A 17046-nucleotide genomic window follows, 5' to 3' on the forward strand; every position below is an offset into this window, starting at 1 on the left:
TACAGTTCAACCACTAAAAATGACCACTGCAAATGCAAAAAAACAAACAGAAAAAAATCTCCTGTCTCATCTCATTGAATTCCTCAGCTCCACTATTTGAGATGTACTGACTCAGCACGACATGGTACGTAGGTATAAGGCGTTCATCATTTTGGATTTTTGAGCGCCGGTGGAGCTGAAGCCTGGCCAATTCTGGTCAGCATCCGATGTTTGTTTTGTCTGCATGGACAGTTGTGGACAGGAAGTGATTTCCACTGCAGCTAAACAAGCTCAGGAATCCCTTGTGTATCGTTAGAATCAGGTTTCATGCTCAGTCGCTCTGGTTTAAATGCAGCTGGAGTCTCTTTTTCCTCCCTTTCTTTGTACAACCAATGGGGGGGAAGAGAAATGAGGGAAAATTGATGAAAGACGTTTTTGTTGCTCCCCTTCTCTGCAGGAGAATGTCCTCCACTCTGGATCTAAATCCTTTCTGCACCATAAATATATTTTAGAACAAATTTTATGACGCTCATTGGAGACATTGGGTTTATGTCAAAATGGATTTTTATGAGTTTTCCTCTGTCTGCCAACAGGTTTCTCTGATATAGAAAAACGAATCACCGATGACTGCGGAGTCTTTTAAGGCCACCGTTACGACTGATTCGTGCTGTCACGCGCATTGCTTTAGTGGAAAATCAAATCTCTTTTTTTTTTTCTTCTTCTTTTTAACTTCGCTTCCTGCTCTTGTTTCTCTTATAGAAGAACATGACGTTGGCGCCCCAGGAGAGCAGAAAGAGTCAAGCCGGCCCCCTGCATAAGAAGAAACCTCCCAAACTGCCCAACGGCTTGAGCCTGGAGTCATGCAGGAACAACAACCACCAGCACCAGTCGTCAGACCAGGAGAACAATCCCCGCCTGGCACACACACAGGGGAAGAGGAAGAAGAAACGCCTGAAGAAGAAGCGTACGATGGTGAGCTAAGTGCATTCATGCATAAACATATTTCCATGTGGATTATGGTCTAGAAATGAGAGCTGCCAATTACTTTTATGGCCAGCTATAAATAAGAGGACGACTCACCTTGTCAGCTAATGTGTAAAGTCAGATTAGAGGTGGAGTTTCAGAAGAACTTTCCACAAGTTGGCTCGTGTTCTGGCAGGACTTTCTTTTCGGCGTCATCTGTTCCACAACTGCACGTTTATGTTGTATGTTTCACGTCACTTTATTTGACTTGGTGTTTCCCTAGTCACAGTGAGCAGCTTGGGTTTATAATCAGGGCTGTTAGCATTCAAACGTGTTGGCAGTGAACGTGATTAATCACGCGGTCAGGCATGTGATTAATCTGAACATTTTAAAGCCTTTATGTTACATAATGCAGATTAATTGAACTGAATGCACTCGACACACAGGGAGCGACAAACGTCAGTGAAAGGCGAAAGGTGAATGCTGTTGCCGTCCGTGACGGCAACAAAAGTTGGACGTTTTGCAACTTTTCTTGTGTAATGTCGCAACACATTACCTTGAAATTTCACATGCACAAATTTCGCCGGTCGCTCATTTGGCATTTTAATGGTGTGGAGCGAGACAGAAGGAGGGATGTGCATATTTATGTTTCAGACTTACAAAGTTAGGCATAGGGATTAATCACATTGTCAGTGTGTTATTAATGTGATGAAATATTTTAATCAGATGACAGCACTGCTAATATTTCAACATTCTTCCGTATGGATACGACAATATTAATATTGCTGTTGCAGCCGGGAGCTGACATGTATAACCTTACTCTTATTCATTTATTTTTTTTACACTAGCGCAGCCACATTGCTGAGATCGTGTCTCCGCTTATGCCATGCGTTGCTATTTTTCAGACAAAGTCTTGTGATTCATTCATAAAAGCTCTTCAGATTTCGGGAGAGTATTTCTTCTGCAGAAGTAATGGTTGCTGGTTTGACTCCATAATCATAAGCTGTTTTAAGAACCTGCTGCGTTGATTGCACTGAAGCCATGTTGCACATACACTTTAAGTTGCATGTTGCACATAGACTTTAAGCTGTTTCACCCTCAGGAGCATTTAGTGTGCCGACAGCGAACAGTACTTTCGTCACATACACAGCAAAAAAACAAAATAAATCAAATTACATTAATATGTAAAATATTGGCACCCCACTTTCACTTTTTGTCACATCATAACCACAAACTTCAATGTTCCATTTGGGTATTGTGTGATAGATCAACTCATAACATCAGATAATGATTGTAGTGATTCATTTTTTTTTAAAGGCATTTTTGTTTACAGAGACATTTTATTCCCTTTTATTTATGGTTTCAGTTGTTTGTGGTTTTTATTTCAGATGTATTAATTGTTTTTGGTTGTTTGGGGATTTTTATTGCTAAAAAAGGACAATCATGAATCATTTTCCTTACAATCTACAATAATGCAGCCACTTTGTGTGGGTGTATGATAACACAGTTAATCAAGCAATCAATCAGCAGGTCAAGTTTATTTGTTTAGCACATTTCAACAACAATAAAAATGCAACAATAAGAAGTAATAAAAAACACCACACAGTCAACAATCGAGTAACCATTCAATTTTGATGCATGAAATCATTGAAATCATCAACACACATCAAATATGTTGGTCAATTTTCCATTTTCTATGGTTCAAAATCAACCATGGATTGTGGGTTTTTAGTCTTGATGTAAAGGAATTCAGTGTTTCGGCTCTTTTGCATTTTTCTGGAAGTTGGTTCCAGACTTGTAGTGCATAGAAGATTGGTTCCAGACTTGTAGTGCATAGAAGATGAATGCTGCTACTCTGTGTTTGGTTCTGGTTCTGGGGATGCAGAGCAGACCAAAAACCAGAAGACCAGAGAGGTCTGGCAGGTTGAAACAGCAACAACAGATTTGTAATGTATTGTGATGCTAAGCCGTTCAGTGATTTATAAACTATCAACAATATTTTAAAGTCTATTCTGGGAACTGGGGTGATGTGCTCTGTCTTCCTAACTATGGTAATCTTATTTTCTGTAATAACCCGAGCATATTGATAATAAATAAGAGGGGTCCTAAGAGTGAGCCTTGCGGTACCCCACATGTCACTTCTGTCCACTTCCATGAGAAGTTACCTATCAAAACAAAGAAATTCCAGTTTCTTATGTAAGATTCAAACCAATTGAATACTGAACTGGAGAGTCCTGCCCAATTCTCCAGTGGTTTCAATAATGTATCATGGTCAACGGTGTCAAAAGCTGCGCTGAGGTCCAACAGAACCAGCACTTGTGGTTTTTCCGCAGTCTGTATTCAAGTGGATGTCTTTGGACGCGTTGACGAGTCTCAGCGCTATGGTGAGTACAGAAACCATGCAAAGTTGATGCCTCCGTAAGCATCAACTTTGTTGTGCGAACAGCAATGTGTCTGAATCACTGTAGTGCTGGGTATCAATAGAAACAAAATAGTCGCTTATAGTGGTAAAAATAATACAATGAATTATTACTGTCATCACTTTGTTTTGCATTCCTTTATTTGCAAAACACTGCCAGAACATGAACCTGTCATAGCTTATCAAAGTAGAAAGTACCAGTTAAAACAAAATAGACATAGTGATCTCTGTGTGAAGTGATGAAAATTTACAAACAAATCTATTGAAGCAGATTTTTTTGTTTTTAGCGTCAAAGTAACAAGGTCATAAATGAATATTTGTTACCCTGATGCAGCGGTAAATTTCTGCCAGCAATGACTTTTACAGACGTTCCTATGCTTCCGTACAGTAAGTGCACACAGTCCCTCATGCACAGAGAGCCTCTGAGGTGAAGGTCTGTTGTCTCCCTGGACGAGGGTCACTCTATTTCAGCTGTGAACACAAGAGCTGCGTGAGTTCCAGCAGAGAAAACAGGTACAGTCACCTACACACATGTGCTACTCAAATGTTAGAGCAAAGACCTGATGACAACTTGACTGTATTTCATGCATACACATATAGAACAGTCTACAGGTGCTATGTTTATTATAACCTGAAACGACACCATAAAATCTATCATATAAATTACAGTACATGTGCAATATACAAAATTTATGCATCAAAGGAAGCATAAATAAGTGAAGACTTAATGTTTCATAAAATTAACCCTAATTTGTTCGCTGATCGACCTGATATAAAATCCACTGGACAAGATCCAAGTGAAAGGTCCATGTGTGTTTTGTAGATTCTTATAGTCTACAAAACACACATAGTCTTATGATTGTGTCGCTTTAGAAGTCTTCAAATAAATTCCTTTCGTGTTTCTTCCAGTTGTATCAAATATGGTTTTGATGACCTAATGAGGCAGACTCCTGCTGCACGTACTCCGACTGTTAGAACCATGTTTTTTTTTTTTTTGTTCTTTTCAACATGCAGATGACCCTCGAACCTTGATGCGCACTGCAGAATTTCTCTGTCACACTTAATGACATTTGCATAATTGAAAAGCTCGTCGTCTTTGGCTCCTGCCACCTCCTTTTTTGTTCTCGGAGCTAGCCAGCAGAGCTGTAATCTCCTCATTGGCTGCGCTGAAAATAAATCTGAAACTATTGTCCTTATTCAAGGTTACATTATAAATATCAGAAGTCTCTATCAAGGTTTAATTCTCCATTTTTTTGGAAAACCTACCTTCTGAAAGCACGGTGGCTGTTATCAACATCGTCACCGGCTCCGAAACACAATGGCAGAACAAAAAAGGAAAAAAAGAACATTTCCTGTTGAATAAAGAAAGAATTACATTTCCCTCGTTTCGATGCCTCTCCCAGTGTAGCCTGAATATTTCTGTTGTCTTTTTCGTTTGATTTCTCTCTTTGACATTGACCCAGTGTGCCGATCTATGGGATGTTGTAAGCTGCAAATGTTGCCTCCCCTCTGAGTTTACACCCAACTCTGAAAATTGAGCCCAGGTCGGGGTTAAAACTGAACATACATAAGGTGATTAGTGATAAAGAATAAATCAAAAGCATCCCCAGCCTCTCTCTGCTATTGATGTCATTTCATTAGTTTCTTGTCTCCAGTGTCATATGAAGTTAGACTGATTTTCTTGAGATGACCATCTCAGACCTGAAAGGTCAAAGACTGTTGCATTAAATTAACTTTGCTCAGCTTTTTAGACAAGCTCTATAGTTATACTGTTTTGCTTTTGGGGTGACTCACGACATGTCTATCCTTACAAAAACAAGAAGACGCATTAAAATGCAGTGAGCTGCCATGTCATTAGCAACACCTGTAATATTTTGTTGAACCTGACCTGTTGCGTCATGGACTACACTAGATCCTGGAGGCTGCGGTGTGGCTTTTGGCACCAACAAGCTGATCCTTTAACTTGTTTGAGTTAAAGGTGGGGCCTCCACAGATTTGACTTGTTTTTCCAGCACATCCCACAGATACAGTCCATCTGGAAATTTGTCTTAAACTCAAAATTCTGCCACAAATGTGACAATGTGAAGAACCAAGACATAATATTTCTGTAGGTATTCACAGCATTTGTTTAAGATGTTGTTGATCCACTTTGACAGGAATTCGAGCCTCAGGTCTTTTTGAACGAGATAAAATCTCCTCTCGCGTGTCTTTGGCCAGTTTGACCCGTTCTTCTTTGCAGTTCTTTTCAAGCTCTATCAGGTCGAATGGAGACGTTCAACAGCCATTTTTTAGACCTTTCCAGAGATGTTCAATCAAATTTAAGCTCAGGCTCTGGTTTCACCTCTCCAGGGAATTCAATAAATGATTGTGAAGCTTCTCCTTTGAGGTCTTGGCCATGTGATTTGGGTCGTTGTGCTCCTGAACTCTGAGATCCAGATGGTCTTGGGCAGGTTTTCATCTGGGGAGTCTCTGGACATTGGTGGAATCGTCTTCCCCTTTATCATTGACTGGAGTGGCAGTCTCTACCAGAGGGTCCTTCAGGTGCCTTTTGCTGAACTCCGAACAGGATGCCATGTTGTTATTTTTAAGGCGTGGCTGCTCTACCATCCAGGCCTGATTGGCGGGTTGCTGAAGAGACGGTTGTCCTTCTACAAGGATCTCCTCTCCACAGAGAAACCCTGGAGTTCTGACAGCACAATCACTGGATTTTTGATCCCAGTGATTCCAGTGATCCCGAAGGCCCCCCCTCTCATTGCTCAGTTTTGAAGGCCAGCCAGCTTTAGAAAGAGTCCTGCTGGCTCCAAGCGTTTTCTGTCGACCAATGACGGAGGCCGTTGAGCTCATTGGAACAGTGAAAGCAGCAGAAACGATTCTGGATCCTTCTCCAGCACAATCCTGTCTCTGAGGTTTACAGGCCATTCCTTTGATTCCATACTTGGTGTTTGACCTCTGACCTGGCCTATCAACTGTGGGATCTTATATGAACAGGTGTGTGCCTTTCCAAATCAAGCCCAATAGCTGATTTTACCACGGGTGGGCTCCGTTTAAGAGACATGAAGATGAGCAGTGGAGACTGAATTTTGAGCTTTATTAGCAAATTATTAAGCAAAGTCTGTAAATACTTATATGAATCTCATGTTTTTGGTTTTCTATTTTCAATGAACCTGCAAGACACTAAAATAAAGACACTACAATTTAATATAGTTGAGAATAAAGTGGAGCGCTGTGAGTATTTTCTGGACGCATTGCAAGTTGAATATATGGACGCTGTAACCGTGGCAACAATATCAATTTCTACTATTATCAATTTCTGCTATAGCCTCAGAAACAAGCACGGCAAGTTTGCGCTCTCGCTCTCATTCCTTATCCATTATGTAAATCCAGCATTTTGTCTCTTAGGTTGTCATGTTTTTCCGAGGAAGCTTTGTTCTGCTCGCTGCCGGAGTGGGAGCCTGAGGTGGCTGCTGCTTTGTACAGTCGCTCTGGTAAACAGAACAGCGTGCTGTGAGGCCCATCTGCTCTCTGGGGTGATGATGAGAAAAGGATAGGTTGGATCTCCCTCCTCAAAAGCCCCTCACGCCTCAGAACAACCACCATCCTGTCTGTCTGCTGGCCTGTCTTCTTGTTTGTCAGCAGTTGAGGAATAATAACATTAAAAAACAACAACATTTGCTTAATGTAAACATGCCAATTTAAAAAAAAAGAAACAAATATGTATTTTTTTTTCCGTTTTTGTGCTAGAATGCTGTGTTTTCACTTGTATTCAGCAAAACTACAATGGAACCACTTTTTTCGCAGCACGCCATCAACAGCCAGCTGTTAATGCTCTTATTCTTTTTCTACATTTGCATTACCAGAAATGTCAAATTTATTCATCCATCCGTTCATCCAGCATCCTTGTCACTAGAGGGGTCAGGAGGTGCTAGTGCCTCTACAGCTAATGTTCCATATGAGAGGCGGGGTCACCCTGTGCAGGTCGCCAGTCTGTCGCAGGGCAACACAGAGACAGACAGGACAAACAACCATGCACACACACACAGTCACACCCAGGGAGAATTTAGAGAAACCGATTAACCTCACAGTCATGTTTTCGGACTGTGGGAGGAAGCCGGAGAACCTGGAGAGAACCGACGCATGCAGAGGGAGAACATGCAAAATCCGTGCAGAAAGACCCGGAGCCGGGAATCGAACCCGGGACCTTCTTGCTGCAAGGCAATAGTTTTTAAACAGATTTATTCAGAAATATATAGTTTGTTTATTGGAAAACACTCATGTTCTTTCTGTATGGTGTGACTCAACAACTTTATCTGATGCCAAATGAAACATGTCCAGTGCTGAAAGTGTTGTCCAGCTCTGGGATTTGAAAAAGCCTTCAGAGAGAGGTCTCAAGCAGGGCAGCCAGTCAACTGAAGGGCTCTGAACTCTGGCTCTCTGTGCATTTCCTCTGGCTGGAATCTCACTCTGCCTGCCCTGATGGAGAAGTCCTGCCTTAGGACTGCCAGCGGCTGTGTTATTATCCAGCGTCAGTCTCTTACCTACACTGAACTTTCACTTCAACCTGCTGGAGGCCACATGTAATGAGATCAAGCTAAAAGCACTAATGTCAGCTCTCAAAGGGTTGGTTTATATATAACTATATATATGTGTGTGTGTGTGTGTGTGTGTGTGTTTTGTCTCCTGTGTCCTTGTCTAAATATTTGGACTGAAGCCCTTATTGTGTCAAGATGGAGGCAAACTTGCATGGTTGTCAATCTCTATTGAAGATGTAATGCAATGTTCAGCTCTTTCAGCTTTGTGGGTCACCCTTAATAAGCTTATCCTTTAAGCCAGTAAGAGATTTGAGGAAAAGCATTGTCCTGATTGTCAGATAAGATGCCAAATCCGTCCTGTGGGGGATGATAACCGTCGCTGTCACTGCAGCTCTTCATGCAGCGGCGTTGGATCAAATCAAATCATTATGGCTTATTCGGAGACACATGCCCATTATGTGTGAACATGGTGACGCTGCTCTGTGTTTGACAGTGGCCTGTGGATTTACCGAAGGGCGATCAAATCGCCATCATCATCACAATCGCAGCAACTTCCTTGGACGTAATATTATTTCGGGAGTATGCATTCATTTTCAATGTAGCTGTTCAATTAGTTGGACCTTGATGTGTAGCTGAAAGACCAAGAGTGGTTTCACACCTGATAATCCGGTAGACTCCGTTCGAGTGGGGAGCAAAATTGGAACATGCGCTGCATTTTGGACACAGTGCAGCCGGTTTCGGTTCCATGCCTGAGCGCAATGTATGTTCCAGCCAAACCTGAGACGACACGTTCACTTCTCAATAACAGATTTTCAAAAGCACTAATGGCGAACCATTCGACATCAGTGCAAACAAAGAAACTGGATTTTGACTTTTTGCAAGAATATGTTTCTAAAACATCGTCTCTTTTTAAACCCAACATCGCGAATCGTATCATCTTGTGCTGGACGTTCTGCCTCGCCCTTTGACCTGACCTGTGAGATCCTTCCACAGCAGCGTCGTCATGTCAGTTCCTCCATACATCTCTGGATCTTCGTGTCTCTGCGATCATACATATGTAGCGAAGGCACCGATGCTTCATACAAATTGGTACCTCTGACTTTCCATACTGTCATTCTTCGCTCTGTGCTCGAGCTCTTCTGACAGCACATTCACACCTCGGTATCAGTAACTTCATGCTTCCGCCTACTCCCGCTGCATCTCTTACGGATGACTCGTGTGTCTGTGTTGTTCCTACTTCCAAAGGCCCGTCTGTAGCAGGAGCCCCCTGATGCTGTTTGACAAGTCTAGGCTAGCATGTCTTTGAAAATGGTTTAATGTTTTTTTTTTTCTCTTTCTCTCTTTCTGCTTGCCTTGCATTAAAAGAAACATGCTCCTTTGAAGTGTCACTCCTCTAAGAGAGGACAGCAAAGAGGGGGAAAGAGGACCTGCTTCACGGCTGACTCTTTTTCATAGCTCTCTCTACATCGACTGAGTAAAGACAGGCAACATTTGCTCTTGCTGGTCACCATCCAGCCTCATGCTGGATCTCTCTCCTGAGAGCCCCCACTATCAGCTCATGAAAAATTAAGTGGCTGTACTTAAAGTGTCAGCCACTTTAAGCCCAGACCCATTCCAGCTGCCAGTCAATGCTGGCCAGTAGGCTGTAAGTGTTTGGAGAAGCTTTTTGTCGTGGTTGTCCAGCCCCGTCGCAGTCAAACGGGCTTCAAACCCAGCCTGCTGTCCTTTTACAGCGCTCAAGCTAAAGATTGCTTTCGTCCTTCTGGATGGGGAAGAGATTTTTTAATTCCCCAAAACGTACTCCAGCTACAGGAAACACAAAGCAGTGTGGCTGCGTTGCCAGTCGAACTTAAATACTTTGTCCTTTTTCTTTATATCCGGCCTGTTAGAATGGCAACGTATAATATTGGTGTGAAATGAATTCGTCAATACAGGACAGACTTTCAGTTCTACAACAAATATTGTTGTGAAAAATTAAAGGCCTTTTTTAAAAAAAATGTTTTTGTTCTAACTAGTCCTATAATCCTATTTAAAAAAAAAAAGTCCTACAAAAATATTGGGCCAATATTTGTTTCCAAATTTGTGCCATTTGTTTCTGGAGGGGGAGGGAGAAAGTTGGTCATGTGGTTTATGTTTGGTCATGTGTCTGTGACTGACATCCAGGATTGAAGGGAGTTTCATGGAAGTAGTGGTGAAGTCAGTGGGTTATTTATTTATTTGCAATGTTTCGGAAGGCTGGTGAAGTTCGCATACAAAACGTAAGTACATGCTGGCAATATTTTTATGGGATAATGATATCTGCCAAAACTTTATCATCAAAGCATTCTGAGTTTTCAAGCTTGCCTGGATTTATATTAAAGAACTGGGAAGCTCACTGGTTGGCTTCTCGTGTTATTCTGTCATCCTGCCACAAATTTCAATGTTGTTTATTGGGATTTTAATGGACCAAACCCCAATAAAGACAAAGTAGCGTGGACTAAGTTTACATTCTTTTTTCCCCTTCATAAAATCCATTACGTCCAACTTCCTGATATAAAGATTAAAACACACTCGAATCACCTACACCACATTAATTCAGCTTCTTCATTTTTTCAAGCTAAAATCTATTTTCACTTTAAAGTGAGTGGTAACATAATAATTATAACTGGTGAAGGAGAAATGACAGATTCTTAGTCTCTCTAATCGTCATGTTGTTGAAGTGGAACATCACAGAACGTAGATAAAACTGCAGACGCTTCATCCTTTAAAAAGATTATGAACTCGGTGGCTTTATTTTTCTGTTTGAGCTATCATTTATTTTACAAATCTAACGGCTCTGTTCTTTAATCTTGAAGCTTCCCGTGAGGATTTTTTTTCTTTCCTCCTTTAATCATCCATCCAAAGAAAATCCTAAATGTGTGACAAGCGCTATAAATAGCTGCTAAACTTGGAAAATGAGCGCATGATGAGCACTTGAGGTTAGCAAAAGCGGTGCTACTTCACGGCATGAAATGAGAGAAAGTCTTAAATGGCCTAGAGAGGAAGAATATCTGAAAGCTCATATTTGCACGAGTTGAGTCAGAACTGGAAAATCCTCTTTATTTGCTTTTCATCAGATGCAAAAAAGGAAACTTCTATTATCCTTTTCCTCCATTTCTGTCTTTTTAGAGCACAGCAGACTATTTCCTCTGAGCAATTTGTGCATGTAGGAGTTATTTCCAGTCAATTCTCTGATATTTGATTACTGTCAACCCAGTGGTGATGTAGCTTTCTGCAGCTCAATGAAGCCGTCAGGGCTAATGTCTGTACAATGGCTTCCATGTTGCATTTGAAAAGGACTCTGTTTTTACTATTGTATATAATCAGTACATTTTCCAGCTGATTTTGTGTGTGAAATGTTTTGTTTTTCTTGTTACATGACAATAGATCAATAATTTAGCTGGAGAAAGGAGACTTCCCTATATTAAAAAACCCGTAATAGCATGTTTTTTTTTTTGGGTTCACATGAAAATCTGTAAAATTGGTGAGAATTTATATTCGACCTCTTTTATTAGGAGACCTTTCAAAAACAATGGAAATTTTGCTACAACTGAAATTATGCTGAAACAAAATTTACCCTATCCTAAATCAGAAGTTAAGCTAAAATATAGTTTTTACTAAAATGGAAGTTATGTTAAAACTAAGCTTATGCTACAAAGGAAGTTATGATAACCTGTTAGCATAGCTTTTGTTGTGTTTTGTTTTGTTTTGGGGTTTTTTTGCTGCCGTGTTATGGGTTGTGCTGTTATTTTGTGGCTTTTGCATTTGTTGCCTCTTCTGAGCCACCGTACAGAGGAGAACAAACTACCTCATGAACACAACAGAGAGGTATGAAGAAGAAGTAAAATGTAAGAGTTTAAAGCAGGATTGGGTTACAAAACAACATCCCTTTTTTATATTTCTCGCAGACCTATCACATAAAATCCAAAAAAATATATTTGATGAGATTTGATTTATGTTGCCGCGTTATAACTTGTCGTTTTCGGAATATGATGGGATACTGACATTTCTTCTCATGTTAGATCAGAGTTCCACGGTTCATAAGTTAAGTTGATGCAGATGTAATGTTTCACATTTGTGGAAGAGAACTGTGAACCTCAGCTTTATGCAGTGATTTAAACCATAGAGAAACAGCCTTGGATTTGGAGGCAAAGCCAGATGCTGCTGCATGAAATTTGAATTAGAAATCAGTCTGTGTGTACTAGTGACAGAAACAAGGACTCACTGTTGTTGCTGGTCCAAAAATAACACCCAAAATAACAGACTGCTTGTCAGGAAAATCGGTATCGTACATGTTGAATCACAACTGGCCTGCATGAGTGTTTAGACAGGCACTGACATGGAGCCGAATGGATGAAGTTCTTATTTCCACCATAGAAAATATAATGTACAGTATTCACAAGAGAGCAGCAATATAAGGTCTATTATGTTGATTGGCATTTCAGTGGACATTTTGTTTGTCAATGACTACATAGTCCCTTCAAATTAACAGCTTGCTAACACGCTGTTTTTCTTTTGTAGCGGCAAGGTGAATATGCCATCGGTACCTTTAAACTGCGAGTGACTTGCAGACAAAATGCAAAGGCACTCGCAGTTTCCTATTTAGGCTGCATAGCAAAATGAATCAATTTGCAGATGCATTATTCATAAAACTCTTCGTCTGAATGTGTGTAGAGGAGTTGGTGATGTGAGAAACATCGCTGACAAGATGTTCATTTTATAGATGAACACCTCTCAGATGCTTATAATTTCTCACTGAACTCCTGCTTAGCGGAGCATGAACGTGAGTTGGAGGTAACGTGTTTGCAGGCCTAAAGGAATTCCCTCTTTTCATCACCGACTGATTTGTTTCTTCTTTTTCTTTTTTCTCTTTCTGGACTGTATTTCCGTTCTTGAATGATGATCAGAGCCGCCCGGCAGCACACCAATGTACCAACAAGGGACTGATATTGTTCTCTCTGCACTGGTTGGATTTCACGGTGCGATTGAACAAGCTGATACATTATTGAGTTTTAAGCTAGGCCTGGATCAGATAGAATCTGATCGCATTCCTTTTGTTTTATTGCTTTATTTGTTCTCAGAATGAAAACAGCTGGCAGTAAATTGTCAAATATTTTTTTGTTACTTTTTTTCTCATTAGCATAGTATTGATAAGTGGATTAATTTGTATGTTTACCTGCTGTTTTTTATGGCCAGCTTTCTTCCTGCCTCTACATTGCAGCGTGTCCTTTTTATTTAAACTCCACCTGTTGAAGATGAAGAAAAACATCCAGAGTCCAGAAGCCCTGGGCTGACTTACCAAGTCAATAACCAGCATTGTGGCACTGTGGGAGAATGGCAAAGTGCGGAGGCAGGAGGCAGGCATGGGAAAATAAACAGTTTAAAAAAAAAAACAAATGAAAAAGAAAAAAAAATAGAAAAATTCAAAATCTGACAGAGAAGGATTTACAGTAGGATTTACTGGACTGCTAGACAGGTAAGGTAATGAGCAAAGAAGAGATGGATGGGGAATGAATGGAGCTGCCACACCGAGGGAAGGTGATTAATTATCACAGACAATATGGAGATTATTATTACTATCTACAAACAAAAGGGAAAACTCCCTTTTGTTTGGACAAACCTGACATGGAGGTCTAAACCCAGATCCACAATAAAAACTAAGAAAATACTCAGCGCAATATGGCAGCAAAATAATTAAGAAAAACAAAAAGTCATGGAATACTAATTTTCAAATGTTCTTTTCTTCTTACTTTTGAAATCTTCTATTTTTATGCTTCCTTTAACGCAATTAACATAATTTGTATGTGAAGGGACAGCATTGTGTAAATGCTACTTTTTTGAGCTTCACATCATGTTATATAGTTATTCCTTTAACAAAAACAGACATGGAGTGTTGCCTTGAAACTTTCATGCATGTTTGAGAAATCCTTTTATCTCCCATGGCGATCATTCAGCTGTGCAAAACGCCTGAGTGGACCTAGCACCACCTTTGAGACATAGCTCCTCCTCTTATATGCAATTTCCAAGCTTCAAAGTTTCCACCTCACGCCGCAGCCCTCCAATGCAACACCACCACTCAGCTCCTTCAGACTAGCCAGCGGCAATTAGCAAACACCTGGTCGAACTGAGCTTGGTAAACGAGTTACACTGGTAAAAACGTTGTAAAAGGGTTAATAGTGGAGCAATAATGAGGGTGGAGTTTCTTAAAAAGACAGAGGCCCAATTTTAAGATGTTAAATTATGAAGTCAAATTACTTTTAAGTCATATTTGATGCATAAATTGTTTTTATAAGAACTGATGGTAACATAGTTACTCGATTGTGGTATAAAATGGCAATATGTGCTTAAAAAATACATAATACTGCCCCTTCAAACTCACTTAGATTAAAAAAACAGAGATGTTTTTGTGGCAGCCCTAATCATACACATGACAAGTGCCAGTAGAAAGTCATGATAAACTGAAGAAAACACTCTATGCATAATTGATCAAGTTTTCTAAGAGTTTGGATAAAAAAAATCATAGGTGATCAAATGTGATTAAACATGTTTGTGGCTGTGTTTGCAGTAAAATCTGAAACGAAAGAGTTTTTTTTTTTTGTCAGCTTTGATGAGCAGATGGGAGACAGTTTCTTTGGGGAACCTGCTGCGAGGGGCCACGCTCTCCCCTCGGCCCGCCCTCCCGTCGGTGCCAGCTCTCTGCCACTGCGTGCCGATAAGGTGGCGCTCCCACCCTGGGCTTTCCCCGTCAGCACAGGGCGGAAAAACAGAAAGAGCCATCTGTGATTTACCCAGACGCTGGGCCTCATCTGCCCCTGTCAGCGGGCCGAAAGAGTCCAACTAAATCTGGCGTAAGCATCTCAAACCCGAGTGCATCCCATAATGCAAAGGGGCAGTAATAACTGAAATACTGACACATTTTCCACCTCAACCACCCTGACATCGCTGTCTGCTAAATGAGACGGTTTCCTGGAATAACTCTGACATCTCCACTCTCACCTGCTGCCTGCAAACGTTAGAATCACTTCTTCTTCTCCATCTTTATTCCTGATATCTCTCAGCTGGACTTTAGGCTCTGGTATGAGCGTCCTCCTTGTGGTGCTTCTATGATGTGCTGGCACCCTCTGCTGCCAGCTGGAGAGAATGCCTTTTGCTCTCCCTCTTTCTGTTTTCTTGGAGAGATCTCATTAAACGGGTGCTGCTTTCCTCCTGCAGCTGTTTCGCAACCACAAGATGCACAGACTGGGATGCCTTGAGTGGCCCCTCTTTCTGTTCTACACGCCGCCTCACAGCGGAGTTAATGTGTTTTATAGGTCCACAGGGCAAAAGCAGTCGGTGGTGTGAAGAAAAAGGGTAACTGTTGCTGTATCTGCTGTACATTTTACACACAGAGTCATTTCTTTAAGAGCAAGACGGTTGAGGAAACGTATTTTTATTTAGCAGCTTGGTTTTAACCCCCTGTAGCCAATCAGACTTTTCCGTACCCCTTATTTAATTTTGGCCCGCTCTGACAGACAGCTTCGCACGCGATCTCTGCCTCGCTTCCCTATTACAGTCCATCTTAGAGCCAATTTGCTGTGATATTTCGAAATGCAGAGGAACCAGCTGACAATAATGAAGCCAAAATAAGTCGAGCTTATTATACGGTGCAGCAGGCGACCCGTCCTGGGTTTTCTCCACACAACAGTCATTTCTCAGGTAAAAATATGCCAATCTTCGTGGATTGACTTGCTGGGATACATCCTTGTTAGTGCAGCAGGGTGAGGCATGGACTGCGTGTGTGTGCAGGGGTGTGTGCTGCTGAAGATTCTCGTAGCTCATGTGTCTGAATGTCACACTAAGAGCTAACACAATATAATAAGCAAAAGAAAATAAGTTTGCTGGGAAACCTTTTTACAACTTTATTGACATAAGGCTTTAAATTAAGAGGTCATTTCAACATTTTTTGAGGTCAAAGAACCTATTAAGAGATATATGTGTTTTAAAAAATTCAGTTTGAAAAAAAATTCTAAATGTGTTCAACTAATTGTGGACTAAATGGATTCATGATGAGTTGAACACGTTGGCCTAAATGCATTGTAATTTTCCTATTGTTTAAAAAATGTCTACGATACATGAAAATTCAGTTACCTTTAAAATTATTTGGAAAATACATACGTATGACTTTTTCAAGTCCATTACCAAAGTGAGTAAAATGTTTGGCAATTTCCTATTCCTGAAAAGCTTGGAAATTGTGCAGGCTCAAATTGCCTGATTTAAGCATGCTGGCGGTGCTTAAGTCCTCAACATGCACTCGCTCCACTCTGTGCTGAGTTAAAGACAGACGAGAAAATCACACGCCGCCCTTTCACTCAGAAGGGTTAGGAACAGCGCTGGTTATATTTGAAATACGGACTCGTCTTTGCACAGAATGTGAGGTGTCCGGAGGTCAACTACGGTAGTTCCTGGAGGATCTTCCTTTATTCCTTTTTACTGTGCTTTGGATCACTTTGGTAGCGCTTCCCCCCGGCCCCTCGGCTGCCGTTAACCTCGATTCAAGAGTCTTTGAGTTGACCTGCATTAAGAACTGCAGTGGAAATGGTTCTTTGATGTCTTTATACGTCTTCCGGTCCTTCTCAACTCACCTCTAGCTGTACAGTGTATCCCGACAAAAGGTGACCTTAAGTCAGCGGTCGTGTTCAGCAGATCACTTAACATTTTCTCACTTAATATCGTCATTACCCAGCAGCCTCTGATGCATCTTTCCCATCAGTGCTGCACATTCAGTTCATATATTGCAATCAATATTTGTGCCGCTCAGAAAGGAGTGAATCAACCCTGTGAAATCCACATTTATGCTTGTTGCGACGTACAGTGTTCATCAGAGGTGTGTATTGAGCTAAATTCGATTGTTAGTGGTGGTTTCCCAGAGAGTTATTTTGCTCTTTCTGAAATTGGTCAGCCGAGTTCCTGGCTAGCTCTCATTAAACATCCAGCCGTCCTGAACAATTGACTTACAAGCTCCCTTGCACACAACCAGCCCTTCGCTTAGTTACTTCAGCCTGCGAGCAATTAGTCTGTGTTTACCTCCGTTTCCTCCTTTCATTTGATCCACGCTCGGAGAGAGACGGGGACAGCTGGGGTTCGTAGGCCGCTTCCTTT

The 17046-nt window shown here is 41.1% G+C and overlaps 1 protein-coding gene across 21 annotated transcripts in view; it reads left to right on the plus strand.

Moving 5' to 3' along the window:
• The window catches only part of auts2a (activator of transcription and developmental regulator AUTS2 a), a 305230-nt gene that overhangs the window by 55247 nt on the left and 232937 nt on the right, over positions 1–17046 (plus strand). For all 21 annotated transcript variants that reach the window (XM_055043900.1, XM_055043902.1, XM_055043899.1 and 18 more), the window contains one exon: positions 739–951. In XM_055043900.1, the coding sequence (XP_054899875.1) occupies positions 739–951 (213 nt within the window). The remainder of the gene's footprint in view (positions 1–738; positions 952–17046) is intronic.

This window comes from Poeciliopsis prolifica, unplaced genomic scaffold (genome assembly GCF_027474105.1).
Source record: "Poeciliopsis prolifica strain line A6 unplaced genomic scaffold, Auburn_PproV2 SCAFFOLD019, whole genome shotgun sequence".
NCBI lineage: Eukaryota > Metazoa > Chordata > Actinopteri > Cyprinodontiformes > Poeciliidae > Poeciliopsis > Poeciliopsis prolifica.